The sequence below is a fragment of the Pristis pectinata genome, chromosome 6 (assembly GCF_009764475.1).
Source record: "Pristis pectinata isolate sPriPec2 chromosome 6, sPriPec2.1.pri, whole genome shotgun sequence".
In the NCBI taxonomy this organism is placed as follows: domain Eukaryota; kingdom Metazoa; phylum Chordata; class Chondrichthyes; order Rhinopristiformes; family Pristidae; genus Pristis; species Pristis pectinata.
In genome coordinates, this window is record NC_067410.1 from 48,103,287 (window position 1) to 48,123,783 (window position 20,497).

Below are 20,497 nucleotides of genomic sequence, written 5' to 3' on the forward strand. Positions count from 1 at the left end.
AGGAATGGAGGAGGCTGGTTCAGAGGTTATTTCTTAGTAAATTGCGAAAGCAGGACAAGGAATGGATTCAAAGTTGTATAGAATGTAGGACAGCTATCACTGTGCTGGAATGGGTTTCCAGTTCAGGAGGTCTCAGATCATTGAAGTGTTGGGTGCTTGGATAGAGACACAAAGTGGGCCTTCCTCATTGCATTTGTCTTGTGACTAGATTGGTCTCAAACTAGCGAACAGCAAGTGTCTACAGCAGTCACATTGTGCCTCGCTCCTTGGTCCTTTTGTCTCTGAAGATGACGTGATAGCTGATAAAATGTTATGCATACAGAAATAATGGCACCATTGAGTCAAACAGGGGAAAAGGATATTAATTGGCCTGTTATTATTGTGCCGGGGCTTTGAATTAGCTGCCCAATTTGTCTCACTATTTGTATTCTGGCCCCTTAAGCCTTGCATTTTTTTTCCCCTAAGGAAGTACAAGTTCCTTTTTGTAAGTTACTGTTGAATCTGCTCTCACCATTGATAAGACAATGAGCAACAAAAAGCAATGGGAACCTAGACTGCCAAAAGAATCTAAAGGCAAAACTAGAACAAATCAAATCTAGTTCTTGGGTCCTTTTGAATTGCATTTACAATTGCAGTTGACTGCTTTCTGACTTTTTTCTAACATGTCTAATTATTTTTCAACACAGGCAGCACCTTAGGCATTTACATAAAGTGAGGTAAGTTGAAGTTTATAAAAGACCAATTAATCTTCTGTAATGTTCCTACTTATTGAAGATTAAGTCTCATCACAGAATATTATCTGAAAGAAAAAGCTTACATTTGTATAGTGTCTTTCAGGATCCTAGGACTTACCAAGTACCATTCACTCAGTGAAGTACTTTTGAAATGTGGTAGCTTTTATAACATTGGTGCCTGGTGAGTTGATATGATTAAGATAAATGCATTTAACGGGAAGCTAGTTAAGCACACAAGACAAAGGAAGCAAAAAATACATTGTTGGGGTTAGGTGAAGACAGTTGTAAGCAAACTTATAAATACTTGCACTTTTTAGCTGATTTACTTATTGTCGTTCTACCAGTACTGAAAATAATGCATCCCATCTCTTGACTCATAGCTGCATCATGTGAGAAACATACTGCACATTGTGCAATTTCCCCCACATTACTGACAGTTCAGTTTAGCAGTGTTGCCTAGTGACAACTGTTGATGTGCTAATGGATTCTCTGGATGTGCCATATTCCTGTCAGTTGGCTGCTGCCCTCAACCTCAGGGTAGTCCAGCACCACAGCCTTGCATATATTTTGAAACCTTTGATAGGCATGCATCATGTAGGTCTGTGAGCACGGAATAGCTAGCTGCTAAGTCAGGCTTTGCCACCTTCACATCATCACTTCATGATCTCGTCGCTCTGATTATTGGATGGAGAAGGAAGAAGGATTTGAGGGAGAGAATGAAAGCACAGGAGAGAATTAACAGCGGATTGTATCACATAATTTGTATGTGCCAAGGAACATACTGCCTTGATTAATAATAACTACATTGAAAATGCCAGACTATGCCTGTCTGCCTTGCTTCAGTGTGGTAGGTGCAATCTGAGATGCCTTGAGGGTCTCTCAGTTTAACGTATGGGTTTCTCTAATATCTCATCATGCGGAATCATGATCAATAGCTGGGGATTATCATCAGATTTTATGTAACACCAAATGAATGTTCAAAGTTGAGAAAGATTTTTTTTAAAAAACCATCGCTTACTTTGTGCTCTGTATGTGGTAATTGACAGCTCTCCTCAAGTTTTAAACTGAGCCAAAAGCCCTCTGGTTCAACAGTAATTTGATGTGAAATTAAAATGAGAGTAGCTGCTTCTCCCTGCTATTTGCCAAGTGCCACAGTTTGAATAAGAGAGGTTCCTCAACTTCTAAAAATTATTTGGACTTGGAAGCTTTGGTACTGTAGACCAACACAATTTCATCATCTTCCTCTCTTAGAAGAGGAAACATTGTGCATCTGTGCAGATGAACGTGGATTGGACCAGATGTAGTTTAAACAAATACTTACTACAAACACTACCATCTTGTCAAATGTTATCATTGTGCACTTGGCTATGTAATCTCAGTGGAATCAGTTACAGCATGGAAGGAGGCCATTCCACCCATTGATTTTGACTTTGTGTCCGTTGTGCAAAAGCAATTTGGCTAGTTTCTCTCCCAGACTCTGCATTATTTTCCCTTTCATTTCCTCCAGTTTCCTTCAGAATGCTGTAATTGAATCTGCCTCCACTAACTCTCCCTGAAGGTTCAAAACCAATCTGCCATTCTACCACATCTAAGCCAACAACTGGAACTCAGTTTTAGATAAAGAATAAGATTACATTTTTATATGGTACCTTTCATATCAGAACATCCTAAAATGAAGTTTTATGTTCGACAAGCCAAAAACTACAGATGCTAGAGATCTTTCTGAAAAAAAACAGTGCTAGGAGTATCTGCACATCAGCCGGCATCTGTGGAAAGAAACAGATTTCATGTCAATGATCCTTCACAGTGATGGAGAGGACAAAGAGAATGTCTGTAATAAGAAGGAGATCAAGGATGCCCAAGTGATCCAGTGCTCTTGGAGCTATCTAATGGATGAATGAGAGCAATTTGGGAAGTACAGTCAACCCCCCTGGTGGCAGTTATGTTCCTAGAAAACAATCCATATTGTGATTTTTCTGCAACACGAAGCCATGTCATCTGTGTATGTGTCAAGAAATTCAAATTTGAAAAAATATTGTTTAGTTATTTACAGTACTTTTTTCTTTTACATGAGCAAATTTTATTTTGTATATCAAGTTTTTCAGCGGTGATTGTAATTCTGTAAGGGCAAATTTCCATTAACTGAACATGCATAACGCGGGGGTTGCCTGTATCTCTGTTGCTTGTGCAATGGACTTTATGTGCCTTGAGCTGGAATGCACTGTTGTGAGTATTGTTAGCCTACCAAGAAGCCAACTGGTCTGTGTAGGTATTAGTATGCTATACTTGGTCAAATGCAAGTTCTGAGGTAACAGCTACTGACTAAATTCCCCTCTTGTACTCTACTGCTTAACTTCCTACCTTTCCTTCTAATGATGCTCATCTCTAATGGTATCAGAGGTATGAGAACTGACCAGCTCTTATGTAAGAGCATCCACCTTAACTCAGTTTTTCTTCCTCCGGTTGCTGCCTGATCTGGGTATTTCCAGCATTCTTTCCTGTCTCAGATTTCCAGAAACTATTGCAATCTGCTCCTTGCAGTTCCAGCATGATTTTTTTTTTACTTCCCTCTCTAATTGCTCTCATTCGTCTATTAACTAGATGGCTCTGAAAGCAGTGTGGACTCTGGACATTTTTGGTCTCCAGCCTGTCACAGACATTTCCTTTGTTCTCTCCATCCCTCCCTCTATCTACAAATCAAAACACATTTGTTTCCTCACTTTGGCAGTTCAGATGCATGCTCTCTATCCTTTAAGGTAAGGAGACCAAAACTGTACACTATACTCCAGGTGTAGTCTCAATAAGACATCTTTATTCCTGTATGCAAATCTTCCTATAATGAAGGTCAGCATATCCTTTGCCTTCCTAATTGATTGCTACACCTGCAGGTGTTGCTTTCAGTGCCTTTTGTGAAAGGCCGCCTAGTGCCTTAAACATCAACATTACCCTATTTCTCACTGTTTAAAACAAGGCAGCTGTACGCTATTTTTTTTCATTGTGAACCGGGTTTTTAACAAGTCTGCTGCTTTAAAAGTTCAAAGTATTTTTGCCAATTCTGAAGAGTGATAAATTAAGTAATCAATTTAATATGGAAAAAAGTACTTCTATTATACCATTTTTTCATTTTGGAATTGCTTCTATAATAAAAATTATCTGCAAGAAAGACTATACAAAAGGCAACTTCATTTTCTGAAGCTGGCTGGCAGACGTTAACATTTATATTTTGTCACTAAGTTGGAGGCTAAATGTCATTGTTTTAGTACAATGGCTATTACATGATGCTAACCCTAAAACTGTTTCTCTGTTCAGCTTGAGACAGTACCAAGGCTCAGGTGGGTGAGGGGTTAAGGAATGCAGATGGGTTAACGTAGCTCCCTACATTATAATTGGAGTACGATCATAGCCAGAGGTTAGGACAAGAAGGATGTATCTAGAGTGTTGAGAAATAATGTGTATTTTTAGCAATGCTATCGTGGTAATTATGTTGGCCATGAGTGTTTAATACTTGAATAAATGGCAGTTATTTTACTCATTCAATAATTTGTTTGGTATAAAAGCCCAGGACTTCAGCCTTTGACCATTTTATAAAATTCACTTTCCAAACATCAGCAGATCATCACTGCCGGTCATGTTTGAAAATCAACTATGAAATCTCCTCTGCTCTATACTGTTACCTTATCACCTTCGGTCCTAAGACACTTAACATTTGGAACCCCCAGTTTCCCTATTTAAATCTGTCCTTCTCGCTGCTCAATATCTAGTACTTCTCCAGTACCCTGTAAAACTGACCAGAGCTGTGCAGAATAATGTGCCTGTGAGGAATATGGCAAGTGCGTTGTGTTGACAGACCTAAACACCATAACAGTTGTATTTGGCTGTTCATTGTCATTGGGTCAAAATTCTGTAAAACTCTACTTCTCATTTGGGAGTACCTTCACTGCACTGACTGCGGGTATTCAAGAAAGTAGCTCACCATTGCTTCCTTGAGGCTGGACAATACAATTTTGTTATTTCTTTTTCTGCCCCTATCTGATGGTCATATCTGTGTTTGTTTTCTGTATAATGGCTGATAACATTTATTCTCTTGGCTAGGTTTCAGAAACTATAAAACTTATACATGCAGTTTTTCTTGTGGTAAAGCTAGCCCTTGGTGGTTCAGTGGATTTAATAGGTTTCCGATTCACTTAGGGGCACACTAGTTTGAATCTTGCATAAGCTGTTTCCCAATGCTCCTGGCCTTAATGGAGGGTAATGGTCAATCCAGCCCTAACCTTTTGTTTAGGATCTGCTCTTTCTCTTTCTCTTCCTCCTCTCCTGCCTCTGCTTATAGTCTTCCTTTTCTCCTTGTGTCTTGTCACTATGTCAGAAACCCTGATTTATGTAGATCAAACACTGGCCACCTTGTACACTTCTGTTCCCATCTTTCTCCCCTTCAGTAGCTTATTAGTGGGAAGGGAGGGGTTTAAGATAAGATATCTTATTGGAGCCAAGGTAGGTAAATGAAGGACAGACTGGCAATGATCTAACTAAATGTTGAAGGTATTTCACAGGGCTGAATTGTCTACTCCTGTTTGTAAGGTTTGCATAAGATGTGAAGAAAACTGATGCAGTTCACAGTTGGACTTTAAGTTTGGAGTATTCATGGTCAATTCCCTCCCTACAGTTCTACAGTTGTATTTGATACAGCTGGTCCAAAGGCTAAAGTGTTCGAAGTCACAGACTAGGTCCAATGTTTAAACTTGTATTAATATGTTTATTTGTCTGGTTTTAAAATATACTGTGCTACTTTAATCTTCCCTCTCTGCACCACATGCTTGTGAGTACATAAAATCAGCTCTGCAGCATGACAGAGCGTGCAGTTAAACATTCACATACTCAAATTAAAGTAGATAACAAAGCTTGTTTGTACAGCATGTTTTTACACTTTGGATCCAGTATTTGTGTAGCACCCAAGTGATGCACCACAGACCGTGTCAATATTAGAACATGGGTCACATCAGGTTGCTCTGTTCCCAAGCCTCTGACTATTCATTGAAGCTTCCTTATGATGGGAAATAATGTGCAGTGACTGAGAATATAAAGCAGCAACAATAAAAGAAGCTGTTTGACTCTTTCCACCCTCCTCATTGTGTACAGTCTGTGTTCCAGTGGACTTTAGCCAACAAACAGTCGTGGGAGGTGGAGTAACCTTGAGTAACAGTGCCATGAAGGTAACTCACTGCAAAGTGACAATGGGTAATTAATAAAATCCTTAGGTGTCCAATGGACATTTCAATCTATATTGTCGGTGCCTCTCTTTACAAATAACACTTCAATAATTCCAGCAGTACAGCAACCATATATTATGTCCATACCGGGGCAAGTCAGATCCCAGCTTGACTTGGTTGACAGTGCAGAGTCCTAAAGGATTGTGCATCAGGTCCTGTTCCCTGAAATTCAGGCTAACATCAGAGCAGTAATGAAGGAGGGCTCCCTATATTGGCTTTCAGATTGCATTAATCTGAGGCTCCATTTTACCCCTTGGCTCGAAGTAAAATGTACCATGCCACTATTCTTAGAAAAACACTGAAGTTCCCCTGGATCTGGCTAACATTAAGCCATGGCCAATGCCACCATCAAATCCTGCAATCTTCACCTATGGCAACACATCTGTGCCATCCTCCAACTTGCAGAATCCTAATCAGCATTTGTTTTAAATGCTTTCTTTCTTAATCCAAGTCGAATCCCTGGAATATAAACAGAAGATACAGGAGATACTTGGTAGGTCAGGCAATATCTCAGGAAGGAGAAACAGAGTTAACGTTTCACAGGAATTTTCATCAGAATGAGGAAGAATTGGAATGAAATTGTTACATGCAATATAAATGCAAAACCTGGAACATTCTAATAACATTATGGGAATTTATTTTATTCCATTTTCGGGATCTGGGGCTTACTGGCGAGGCCAGTATTTATTGCCCATCCCTAATTGCCCTGGAAGGAAGTGGTTACCAGCTTCTTGAACTGCTGCAGCCCTTCTGCTATAGTTAGAACACTACAGCACAGTACAGGCCCTTTGGCCCGCAATGTTGTGCCGACATTTTATCCTGCTCTAAGATCTATCTAATCCTTCCCTCCCACATAGCCCTCCATTTTTCTGTCATCCATGTGTCTATCTAACAGTCTCTTAAATGTCCCTAATGTATCTGCCCCCACAACCTCTGCCGGCAGTGCATTACATGCATCCACCACTCTGTAAAAAAAACTTACTAACATCCCCCTTGTACCTTCCTCCAATCACCTTAAAATTATGTCCCCCCGTGTTAGCCATTGTCACCCTGGGAAAAAGTCTCTGACTGTCCACTCGATCTATGCCTCTTATCTTTACACTATTTGACTACATTTAAGGTTTAATGCTTTTAAAGTTTTTAAATGTAATGGGTTACAATGTATCTGAGTAGCACTTCAGAGTGTAGTTAAGGATCAACAGCACGGCTGTGGGTCTAGACTCGCACTTAAACCAGACAGGATGAAGGTGGCAGATTTCTCCTGTGGAGGACTCTACCAGTGTGTTATGGTACAATTGACTCACCATTATTTTCTTGAAGGGCATTTGAGGATTGTCAATAAATGTTGGCCTTGCCAGCAATGGCAGTGTTTCCACGATAGGCCTTTTATTAAACAAAGAGCACCTATCTGTGGTTCAGTTTTCTAAGAAAAGTTCATATTAAATACTTACTAAATAAAATAAACTGGGAGGATTCAGTTAGCAGGCTGTTTGAATGGTTTTATCCCTCCCCCAAGCTGAGGAGACACAAGTGCTAAGACCTCATGTCACTAATATGTCTCCAGATGATATTAGGCAGGGAATTGGTCACATTTTCATGTAATCTGCTTGTTTAAGAACCACAACTGATTTGTTTTGAGTCATGGTGCCAGGTTTTCACCACCTTCCTATTCCAATAAAAGCCGGTCCCATTCTAGCAGCTTTTCTTCATGATCTGCTATTCTTTTAGACACTGAATCAATCTTGCTACATCAGTCTGAATGTGTGCCAATACCTCTGTGCCCTTCAGAAGATAAACATGTCCAAACTCTACAATATTCTACATCTGTCCTTGACAATGACTTATGAAAGGTCTAAAATAGACTAAACTTTGATCTAAGCAAGTTCTTGAGATTCATACCATCCTTGGATTAGACTGGTAACAGCTCTGCTTCAGATTCATTCAGTGGTCAATTACCTAACAATTTATATTTCTAACCTTTTCTAATAAAAAGAAGGCCCAAATATTTTCAATCTATGTTTTTGATTTTGGGACCTGTATTGGATTTCCTGGGGGTTAATTGGGTAAAAGCACTGGCTTGATTGCTAATGACCCAAACAAGCCAGGTGATCTAATGCTTCACTGTTGGTCTATACTGGGTGAACTGATCTAATCAGGGCAGTAACCCAGCATGCTGCAATTAATCTTGGTCCAGTAATGACCGAAGGGACAAAATTAGCCGGGGTTCTACTGTTGATTCTCTCCAACTACTTCACTTTGTTCCTCCATTTCTTTGTGGTCTTCCATTATCGTTAAGGTATGAGACAAACCAAATTTTTCCAGTGATTTTTAAACGCAGTAGATCACCCTGTGGGTGGTTTCTCTAACAAAGTCCCTACCTGGAGCAAGAGATCTTTGGCATCATTCACAACCCCTTACCAGAAGGTTGGGGTGGAATGGGGTTGTTACTCCACTCTGCACTACAACCAGATATTTGTACCTCACTGGATCACAATCCAATACTCTTGGTCCCTGTCACCAGGATCAACAGAATTGGATTGGTGTTACTCATTACTAATTATCACTGCTCCATGACCCTGCTGGAAGTTTGCATCATGTTCAAAGAAATGCATATGCTGTCTTTGTCCTTTTAGACAGTGAAGGTCATAGGCTTTTCACAGGTGTTGTCAACAAGAAACTTGATGGTCCAGTGCTGTGATGTGCAGTCTGTAACTAGAACACATTGAAGCTACAGTGAATTAATGAAGGAAGAGATATTGGGGGTTGTTGATCAAGTGGACTGCTTTCATCTGGATGGTATTATGCTTCTTGACGCTGTTGTCATCCAAGGTATTGAACTTGCCCCATTGCCTGTGAAAGGTACATTTAGTTTGCTTCTGGCACTGCCCTGATAGTATATGGTGTGACAATTATATTACTATTCATAAAGCCAATGCCAGGAGCCCATAACTGTAGTGGTGGCCATTTATTTTCCATAATTAGTAAACACTTAAGGAAAACAATGAGTCTCGAACAATTTAGGGGAATGATAGGATTGTTTAAGAGGCTTGAGAAGGATGAAGTACGAGATATGAGGAATGAGTTGTAAGCAGGAACTGAAAGGGTAGAGATGTACATCAAGGAGCTAGTTGAGACTCCACACCAAGACCATGAAAGAACTTGACAAGAATTAAAGGTCACACACAATAATGGAGCTTGGTCGAGATGAGGGATGACTGACCTCGAGGGAGAGGACTGTGTGGAGTTTATCTTAAGCTTAAATTTCAGCAAGCTGGACCTCTAAGGTCTGAAGAAGGTACAGGTAAGTGTACTACTGATGAAAGTGAGGCAGAGGGCATCTGGACACACATCCCAATAGTGGGATAAGATCAGGATCAAACCAGAGTGAGAGTTTAGTGGGGAAGATGACAAGCAGCTGATGTCAAAGATTGGCTACTTTCAATTCCATATCACTGGCTATCTTCCTGAGCTCATTGGCTGCTTAAATCTTTTCAGATGTGAATATTGTAATGCTTTCCTGCTAACCGAACATTTTCCACTTTCTGTAAAAGTTCACCTCATTCAAAATCCTGCTGTCCATCCCCTAACTCACAGCAAGTTTCATTTACCTGATACTTGTATGCTGAATGATACGTGATTTCCAGACTATCAATGCCTTGCATTTAAAATTCTGAGTGTTCAAATCCCTGCATTTACTCATGCCTCCCTACCTCTGTAAACAGCTGTGGCCCTGCAGCCTCCATATCCGTTTCCTGAACTCTATAGCCTCTTGTGCATCTCAACTTCCTTTGGTCCGCCAGTGGTAGTCAGCTCTTTATTCATTTAGAGCCTAAGCTCTGGAATTCTCTACCTAAACATCTCCAAGTCTCTGCCGTCAAGATTCCCTTTAAGACCTATCTCAGCTTGAACACTTGTTCATTTCTCCCAATGTTTCCTCCTTTAGTTGTGTTAGATTTCTCTGATAATGCTGTGTAATAACTTGATGTTGCACTTCATTAAAGATGCTGTCTAAATGCAAATTGTCATTAATCACAGTGACCTTCGTTCTTGTCAATATTGAGCTGTGGAAAATTAAGTCCCTTTCAATTTTTCATTAGAGCATCAGAATTTTAGAATTAGGAGTAGGAGTTGGCCATCTGGCCCATTGTGCCTGCTCTGCCACTCATCAAGATCATTCCATCTCAGTGACACTTTCCTGCAGTATCCCCCATATCCCTCAATTCCCTCTAATCTATTGACCTCTGTTTTGAATGAATTCTGACTGGGCTTCCACAGTCCTCTAGACTGGAGAAATCCAAAGATCCACTGCCCTCTGTGTGAAGAAATTTCTACTTGCCTCTGTCCTATTTAACCTGCCCCTTATTCTGAGACTGCGATTTCCCTGGTTTTGGATTCCTCAGTCAGGCGAACCATCCTTTCCTCAACCACTCTGTCGAGCTGTCGAAAAATGTTATTAAGTTTCAGTTGGATTACTTCTCAACCTTCTAAACTCTGAGAACACAGACCTCGTCTACTCGATCTAGTGTGGTAAATGTTCATTACACTACACTCCCTCATTGGCAAATATATTTTTCAGCGAAGGATGAAATATTTCAGGTTCCATCTTGTCTGTGGGCCTATATAATTGCAGTGAAACACCTCTACTCTTATCCTTAAACCCTCATGTAACATACATTTGCCTTCAATGCTGCTTTCTGTCTGTTAATCAGTTTTAATCCATACCATTATATTAACTTAAATCACATGTGCTCTAACCTTGTTGAACAACCTCCAGTGTGAACTCTTACTGAAAGTCTTCTCAAACTTTAAATACGTAAGATCTTTTGGTCTCCCTTATCTCTTCTACTAGACATCATTTCAAAGAAGACCAATAGAATAGTCAAGTATGATTGAAAATAAAAAAAGAACTGCGCGTGCTGGAAATCTGAAATAACAACATAAAATACCAGAAACAATCAACAGCATCTGAAAAAGGTCCTCTGACTTGAAATGTTAACTTGGTTTTCTTTCCACAGACGCTGGCTGGCCTGAGTTTTTCCAACATCTTCTGTTTTTGTTTAAGTCTAGCATGTTGCCCTTTCATGAATCCATGCCGACTCCCAACTATTCTTTAACAGGTGTTCCATACGGTGAGAAATCCCATTAGGTAGGACAGAGTGAGGAAGGTCTGATAGGCTAAACTGCATTTATTTTAATGCACGAAGCCTGACAGGTAAGGCAGATGAGCTCAGGGCATGGATCAGCACATGGGATTGTGATATGACAACTATTACAGAAATGGTTGAGGGACAAGCAGGACTGGCAACTCAATGTTCCAGGGTACAGATGCTACAGACATGATAGAGGTGGAGTTAAGAAAAGAGAGGGAGTTGCAATTCTGATCAGGGAGAACATTATGGCAGTGCTTGGAGAAGATATTCCTGGGGGATCGCTCAGTAAGGCCATATGGGTGGAATTTAGGAATAAGTGGGGAGTGATCATGTTGGGATTGTGCTATAGGCCCCTCAACAGCAGGAATTGGAGGGGCAAATGTGTAGGGAGATCATAGATAGCTAGAGGAATAGCAGTATTAGTAGGTGTTTTTAACTTCCCTAAAATTGACAGGGACTGCCATTGTGCTAAGGGATTAGATGAGGCAGAATTTGTTAAGTATGTCCAGGAGAGTTTTCTCAAGCAATATGTAGACGTCCCAATAAGAGAGTGAGACAACACTCTACCTTCTATTGGGAAATGAGGCTGGACAAGTGACTGAAGTGTCAGTGGGGTGAGTACTTTGGGAACAGTTTGCAGATAAAAGTTAAAAGTGAGATAGGGAGACATGAGATTCTCCAAATGCTGGAATCCAGAGCAACACACACACAATGCTGGAGGAACTCAGAAGTCCATCGACTGTTTATTTCCCTCCATAGATACTGGCTGACCTCCTGAGTTCCTCCAGCATTTTGTGTGAGATAAGGAAAGTTCAGGGACAGCATGTTTGCTGTTAAGTGATGGACAAGGCTGGCAGAATTAGGAACCCTCAGAGAAAAGGCACATGCCAGGTATAGGCAGCTGGGATCAAGTGAAACCCTTGAGTATAAGGGATGTAGGAATACACTTAAAGAAGGAAATCAGGAAGGCAAAAAGGGGACATGGGATACCCTTGGTAGATATAGAATCTTGGGATTCTCCTTTACCATAAATATATTAAGAGCAATATGGTTCCTGGGGAGAGAATAAGTTCCCTTAAGGATCAGTGTGGCCATCTATGTGTGGAGCCACAGGAGATGGGTGAGGTCTTAAGTGAATACTTCTCATCTGTGTTTACCCGTGGAGCAGGTCATGAAAGCTAGGTAGTTCAGAAAAGAGATGTCCTGAAACACCAACATTATGAAAGAGGAGATGTTGGCAGTCTTGAGGTGCATAAGGGTGGATAAATTCCTGGGACCTGACCAAGTGTATCTAGGATGTGGGAAGCAAGGGAAGAAATTGCTGGGGCCCTGGTAGAGATTTGTATATCTTCCATAGTCATGGGTGAGATACTGGAAGACTGGAGGGTGGCTGATATGCTGTTATTTAAGAAGAACTACAAAGAAAAGCCAGGGAACTACTAGAAAGGCAAAGATTAATTAGGGATAGTCAGCGTGGTTTTGTGTGTGGAAAATCAGGTCTCACGGATTTGAGCGTTATGAAGAGGTGACCAACAGGATTGAATTGACAAGGCGGTTGACATTGTCTACAAGGACCTTAGCAAGGCCTTTGACAAGGTCCTGCGTGGTAGGCTGGTCTGGAAGGTTAGATTACATGAGATCTAGGGTGAGCTAGCCAATTGTATATAAAATTGGCTTGGTGGAAGGAAGTGGAGGGTTGTTTTTCACATAGGAGCTTTGTGACCAATGGTGTGCTGCAGGGATTGGTGCTAGGTCCCTTGTTATTTGCCATGTATATTAATGATTTGGATAACAATGTAGGTGGCATGATTAGTAAATTTATTAGATGACTCCAGAATTGGTGCTGAGGTGGACAGTGAAGAAGGTTATCTAAGTTACAATGGGATCTAATCAACTGAGAAAGTAGGCAAAAGAATGGGAGATGGAACTTAACTTTGACAAGTGTGAAGTGGTGCAGGTTGGGAAGTTAAACAAGGGCAGGACATACACACTGAAAGGCAGGGCCCTGGGGTGTGCTGTAGAACAGGGATACCTCGAGATCCAAGCACATAGTTCCCTGAAAGTGGTGATGTGGGTAGACAAGGTGGTGAGGAAGGCGTACTGTATGACATGTTTGCCTTCATCAGACAGGACATTGAGTACAAGAGTTGGGAGATCATGATACAGCTGTGCATGACACTAGTGAGACCGCCCCTGGAATATTCTGTGCAGTTCTAGTTGCTGCACTATAGGAACAATGTGATTAAGCTAGAGAGGGTGCAGAGAAGATTCACAAGGAATAAGAATCAAGTTTATTATCACAGACATATGTTGTGAAATTTGTTGTTTTGCGATAGCAGTACAGTGCAAGACATAAAGCCATAAAAATTACAATGTTACAAGAACAAATAAATAGTGCAAAGAGAAATAATGAAGTAGGGTTCATGGACTGTTTAGAAATCTGATGGTGGAGGAGAAAAAGCTGTTCTTGAAATGATGAGTGTGGGTCTTCAGTCTCCTGTACCTCCTCCCCAGTTGTAGTAACATGAAGAGGGCATGTCCCAGGTGGTAAGGGTCCTTAATGATGGATGCTGCCGCCTTGAGGCACCACCTCTAGAAGATGTGCTCAGTGGCCAAGGGCTTGAATAATAAGGAGAGATTGGATAGACTGGAACTGTTTCTGAGTCTAAGAAGGATGAAGGGCAATCTTGTAGAGATTTATAAAATCATGAGGGGCATAGATAAGGTGAATGTTCACAGTCTTTTTCCCAGGTAGGGGAGTCTTAATACTACAGGGCATAGGTTTAAGGTGAGAAGGGAAAGATTTAAAGGAGACGTAAGGGGCAATTTTTCCATTCCCCACAGAGCGTCGTGGGTTTATGGAACGAGCTGCCGGAGGAAGTGATAGAGGCAGGTACAATTACAATGTTTTGAAAGACATTTGCGCAGGTCCATGGACAGGAAAGGTTTAGAGGGATATGGGTCAAACGCAGGTAAATGGGACTAGCTCAGATAGGCAACTTGGTCGGCATGGACAGGTTTCCATGCTATATAACTCTGTGACCCTAACTCTATAATTACATCCTTTGTTAGAGATTCCAGCAGGTCGGTAATTCCCTGTATCCATTTTCTTGCTTTCTAAAATACTGGAGTCACATTTGTAATCATTCAATCTGCAGGAACTGTTTTGGAATTTGTAGAATTTTGGCAGATGGTAACCAGAGTATCTACTAGGATGTTCCTTGGGATTTATTGGCTTTCAGCATTTAGGTAAAAATTCCATTGCAGTTTTTCATGTCCTCCCTGATGGACTGTTTGGACTAAACTCAGAATCAGAAGATGGGGGTTCAAGACCAACACCGAAGACTTGAACACAAAATTCTGATTTTATTTATTTTGGTGGGTGCCGCAGGGGCTGGAGTACATCCTGGGCAAGGATGGTCATGTTTTAATCTGAATTTGTGTGTATTCTGGTGGAAATGTATATATTGTAAATAAGCCTTTTCTTAACAAAAGGTGGACAGGCTTTACAAGTTCACAATGGAGTCCTGCATTTCCAGGTGTTATAGAGCATTGCTTAATCTGTTTTACCAAAGAGAAAAATCAAAACTGTAATTGGTAATCCTGAAGATGAACTTCAAAGGTCTGGGGGATGGGCCAGAAATGCTGCTGTCAGCAGGTTGGATGGTTACTGGCAGTATTCCTAGCAGACGTTAAATACTTTATTAGCTGCTGCCTTTGCATAGTCCTGGTGGAATTAAACTAGACCTAAATGCAATGAAAAGTGGGTCATTCCTCCCTTGTCCCCATATGCACAAAGGGCCATTTGTAAAAGATGCAGAGCCTGCTGCCAGGATCACATTTGGTTCCCGTGATCCAGCACGATTTTGCATTATTTGTGCCCTAACTACAAAGACTTGGTGCTGTGCTTTTCTCCTGATTGTAAAATATATATTTTCTTTTCAAATTGAGCTACACTTGGCTAATGACCAATTTTGCATCTCCAGTCCTCTGTTTCAAATACAACCCAGATTGAAGGGGTGAAAGTCATGTAGGAGGCTATATGGATTGAAATGATTGTGTTGCCTTGTTCCAGCTCCTAGCAAGCACAGGCCTGCAGTATGAAGCTACCCAAACCTGTCACTCCGTTGTCAATCTCACACTGAGACACCATAGTGTAACTGTTACAGGAAATTAAACAAAACCAAGCTGATGCAGTTGAGGCTGGGGCAAACATAGAAAACCTTTATTTGCATCTACCCTTTGTCTACCTGAGCTGCAAGTTAATTCTGAGCTCTTAAAGTGGAAAGCAGTTCAACATGATGAACAGCAAGAAGTCAATGGGAGGTTAAATTTGAATTTATAGTTCCTTTTTAAACCAAAATAGAATCTTGCATTCATAAATTGCCCATCACCACTCCCAAATGTCCCAAAATTAATAGGTAATGCACTACTTCTGAAGTGTAGGCACTGCTACAATGTTGGGCGGGCATGGAAAATTTGCATGGGATAGGATCCTACTGACAAGATCATCTGGCAGTATTCCTAGTAGATATTAAATAATTTATTAGCTGACAAGATTGCCTGCTTTTTGTCTAGCATGGCAGTCCCTTGCTGATTCAAGATGGTACCAGTGCATGGTGACTCTTTACAAGTTGCTCTCAGCAGATCTATTCATTGCATTTATTATAATTGATCTACTTTTTTTTCAGCCAATGAAGCATAAATGAACACTGGCTAGGACACCAGGGAGGGCTCCCCTGTGTCTATAGTATCTTCTAGCCTCAGTGCTATGATAGGAGAGTCACACCTGATGGGGCCTGAAGGATGTTATGACAGTGCAGCAGCCCATGATTACTGTTCTAATGAATATTGAGCATGCTGGAACTAAATACATGGAGGTTGTTGGCTTCTTTCAGAGGTGGTGGGTGTAGTGTGAGGAAATGGAGGATGCGTGAATATTTGGAGGTTTGAGAGATTCCATCATTTACCCTATTAGAAGACTTAAGCACCTTCTCAGCTTGTGAACTTGGCATTTTTTGAGTTCCCATTTTCTTTGAATTAGATCACTGGTTTCCTCTCTAATCTGGGCAGCAAGTTGAAATCATGGGAGAGCTCCTGACACTAGAGACAAAGTATGGTTTTGGGAAGAGAATTTTTGGACAAAGTGCCCACTACCGATTGCAGTCTTGGAACAACCAGATTTTAGAAATGGTCTCCTAGCACAGTGCCTTTTCAGGCTAGAGAAAGGGAAGAAAATTAAATATGATATTCAGATTGGTCAAAACCAGAAGTGTTATCATCTGTGGACCTAGAAACATTGACAAATTATCTCTAACCAAAAGACTTTGCACAGTATTACCGGCACGGTAGCGTAGCGGTTAGCACGACGCTATTACAGCACCAGCGATCGGGGTTCAATTCCCGTCGCTGTCTGTAAGGAGTTTGTATGTTCTCCTGTGTCTGCATGGGTTTCCTCTGGGTGCTCCGGTTTCCTCCCACATTCTCAAAGACGTACGGGTAGGTCAATTTGGGTTTAAGATGGGCGGTGCGGATTTGTTGGGCCGGAAGGGCATGTTACCACGCTGTAAATAAATATAAATAAATAATAAATGGATGAATCTCACTGGTTTACCCTTTTGGAAGTTGTGGGCTGGGAGGTTTCAGGTCTGTTTTGTGCTGTTGTCACTTGAGCTGAAATCCTAAAATATGCCCATGATGTCACTTAAGTTCTGTAAATTGGTGAGAATGGATTTAAATGCTAAGTGACCAAAGAACATTAGAAACAGTACAAGGTCATTCAGAATCTTGAGGAACAGAACTCCTCTTGTATCTGGGCATATAACAGCCTTCCAGACTCAATGCTCAATTCTTCACTCTGTCTGCCTCTTTTGTTCTTGTTCTATTCGTATAATTTGGCCTGTTGGGCTTATACCACAGCATCACCATTAAAATACGTTGTGCAGTTTATATTTGGTGTCCTATTGTTAGTGTATAATGAGAAATGTAATATAATTACAGTCTTATTAAAATAACATTTCATTTTCTAAATCAGAAACTAGAGTTCTTGAAGAGCTGTACACTGTACAACAAAGAACCAGTGCAGCTCGAGACCTGAGGTCTGAGTGCCACTGGTTCAAGGATTGAATTATGGACTTAAGGGCCCAGGCTTCAGAAGGTGTTGCCATCAATAATGGATCAATTAAAATTGAAATAGTACAAGGGCCAGAATTGAATGAGTACATTTCTTGGAGGATTGTTAGGTTGGAGGAGATAGAAAGGTGACATCGTGGAGGGATTTGAAAGTCAGTTTCAGTACATGGCCTAACACTATCCCATTCCAGTAATCTTATATTTGCAATTTTTTCTAACGTATCCTGGGGTACGGTCTCATCAATAATGCTCGCATTTTGTGTTCCGCAGATCCTTGGCCGTCTCTTCCCAATGCTACAAGGCCTATTTGCTCTCCTTTATACACTGCACCTCTCCAACACTTGCCACCTCTTACGTAATCCAGCATTTTCCACTATTGGCCTACTATTGCCTTCCTCTGCTGTCTGAAACACCTAAACTTTACCTGCTCTTTTCCTGCCTTTTCTTTAAACTCAAAGACACCCCTTGCAATTGTGCTTTTGTTCACATGCTCTGTTCTTCACCCCTTGCTTTCTATTGTTCCTCATGGTCACCATGCAGAGTCCACAGCTTCAAAGAGCAGTGTTATCAGACAGCAAGCTTGCTGTCCAGTATATTTTTGCCAAGGATACTGGTGAGTTTGACTCAATGATATATCTTTTATGCTAGAAATTTAAGCCCCTGTATTAAGGTTAATCCCACAGCTCTCGACACCCCACTGTTTTAGCAAATACAATACTTTCCCCAGCTCTGGCAGTGTGTCAATGATAGAATTTCTTTCCCTCTGAACTTTTGGTTCCTGTATCTCTTCCATGAGTTTTCTCAATCCTTAAAACTGTAGCAAGGGTGTAAGATTCAGAGTGTCAGAGACCCGGGTTCAATCCTGACTTCAAGTGCTATCTGTGTGGAGTTTGCACATTCACCATAACCACATGGGGTTTCCTCTGGATGCTCTAATTTCCTCCCACATCCCAAAGACGTGTGGGTTGGAAGGTTAACTGATCACTAAGTTATCATTGGTATGTAGGGGAGCTGAGGAGAATGTGGGGAGAATAAAAGTGGAATGTAGGATTAATGTAAATGGGTAGATGATGGTTGGCGCAGACTCGATGAGCTAAAGGGCCTGTTTCCATGCTGTATCCCTCTATGACTCTGAGACGGTATGACTTTAAACCTCTTGAACAGTAGTTAAATAAATGAACTACAATACGATAACAAAATAACTGATACGCTGGACATCCTAAAGTACATTACAGGAAATTAATTACTTTTAAATTTTGAGCAGTTGATGGAGACTCTGCACCAATTTGCACATGGCAAGATTGCTATTGTAAAATGACCAAGTAATCCACATTAGTGACGTTGGTTGAGCAATAAATATCATTAGAATGTGAACAAGAATTTCTCTTCCCTTTGAAATAGTGTCGCGAAATCTATTACATCCACCTCAAAGGGTAGACGTGGTCACAGTTAATATCTCATCCAGAAAAGCTGACAGTACTGATTCTCTGAAACACTGCTGTGAGACCTCGTGTGTAACCTTTTGGCTCTGTGTCATAGTTGATTCATAATGATACTTTATATATATTTGCAGTAGATAATATTGAGAAAAGAAAATAATAATTACGATCATGATGCCAAGTTACTTTACATCCAATTGTTTTTGTTTTCTTATCTGGCTGACTGCAGGATCCAAATGATCTTTGGAATTCCAAACCAACTAATAATTTCAAAAGTAAATACTCCCTTCTGTAAAGGTTGTGTTTGCATACCTCCCAGCTAAACCCAAGTGCAACTCCAAATTACATAAACAACTAAGACAACATGATTATTTCATTTACTGAATGTGGCTTGGCTCCTCCCTTGACTAAATTCTCTCAAGACAGTCATGCAAGGCTTTGCCTATTGAATTAGGTGGGGTGCGATTTTTGAAAACTTTTTTTTAAAAGTGTATTTATGTATTGCTACCAAATTCAAGGTGCTGGCACAAAGCACAAACCAGACAGTCGTGCTTCATTCCTGTTGGTGAACAACTGGAGTGAATTGGCTCGATGGAAATTACCACTCAGATGCATTATACGCTAGGATTCAGAAGGACTAAGGAGGATATTTACAGGGTTGTGGTTATTTTGATTAATAGGTCTTACTGAGCTTGCAAAGAATTGGGCAGGAGAAAATCGGTCTACACTCTAAACAGGATAGCAAGCTTAGCTCTGGCAGCTATAGACCCATTAGTCCAGATTAAGTAATGGGCCCTCTCCTAAGCAGCAGAAGAGGAACATCTTTATAGAAGTAACTTTTTTAAAAAAAAAGTACAGGATTGATTTAGAGGATAAGATTCTGGCCAGGGAATGAGCTATATTCCTTTCAGCATGTTACAGATGAAGTGGATTTAAGACTAATGCAATTTATTTAAATTTTCAGTGTTTTTGGCAAGGTTCTCCCTAAAAGATGTCAAATGAAACAAAGTAAAATGTGGAAATGGATACCGGCACGTCTCAAAACTTGCCTTTTTTTTTACAGATACTGACTGCCTGACTTCTAGAAGTACACGACAAGTTGTTCAGAGAATGTAAAGGACAAGGGCTGCTTTTAAGTTGCAGATAGACTCTTCCCAGTTTATAGTAATTTTTTTTGTGCAGCCTGGGTTATGTTGAGACTGCACAGTACATCGCTGAGGGTGTGTTGTGTTGTCAGAAGTGTCATTTTTCTGATACGGACTCTGCCCTCTTAGGTGGCCTTTCAAAGAGGAGTGGAGGAGTATTCTAGAGAGTCCTGGTCAATACTCGTTCTTTTCTCCATTTTGTTCCACTAAAATAAAAATGAATCTTCCTATATTTCTATCAGTGGATGAAATCTGCCTAAAAGACATCTGGAAGTTTAATTTTGTAAATTGAAGCAATACATAGTAGGGGTACTTATTTCTAAATCCTAACATCTGGGTTGGGAATGTGGAGAACTGTTACATGTATGAGCCACTGTCAAACTGGGGGGGGGGGGTGGGGGGGGGGGGGTAGTGGAATGTTGGAACTGTGTCCAGTAGGGCTAGTTACTGGGTTTTGTCATCTATCTTATGTAGCAACTTTTATGTCACAAAATGACCAACCACACTAAAATGTGGTCAGCAATTTGTAACAAGATCTTGATTTGTCGATTTTTAAAAAAAAGATGCTGTGTGAAATTTTATGTATGAAATTTTATGTATATAAAACAGTGTTTGTTGAAAGAAAAATCA

At 40.6% G+C, this 20,497-nt stretch overlaps 1 protein-coding gene across 2 annotated transcripts in view; it reads left to right on the plus strand.

Annotated features, from left to right (window-relative positions):
- dag1 (dystroglycan 1) overlaps positions 1 to 20,497 on the plus strand; it is a 114,004-nt gene that overhangs the window by 88,772 nt on the left and 4,735 nt on the right. The window contains exon 1 of one of the 2 annotated variants that reach the window (XM_052017892.1): positions 1,192 to 1,581. The exons of the other annotated variant lie outside the window; for it this stretch is intronic. Within the exon in view, the coding sequence (XP_051873852.1) occupies positions 1,546 to 1,581 (36 nt within the window). The 5' untranslated portion in view covers positions 1,192 to 1,545. Of the gene's footprint in view, positions 1 to 1,191; positions 1,582 to 20,497 lie in introns of those variants that run through there. 2 annotated transcript variants of the gene reach the window in all.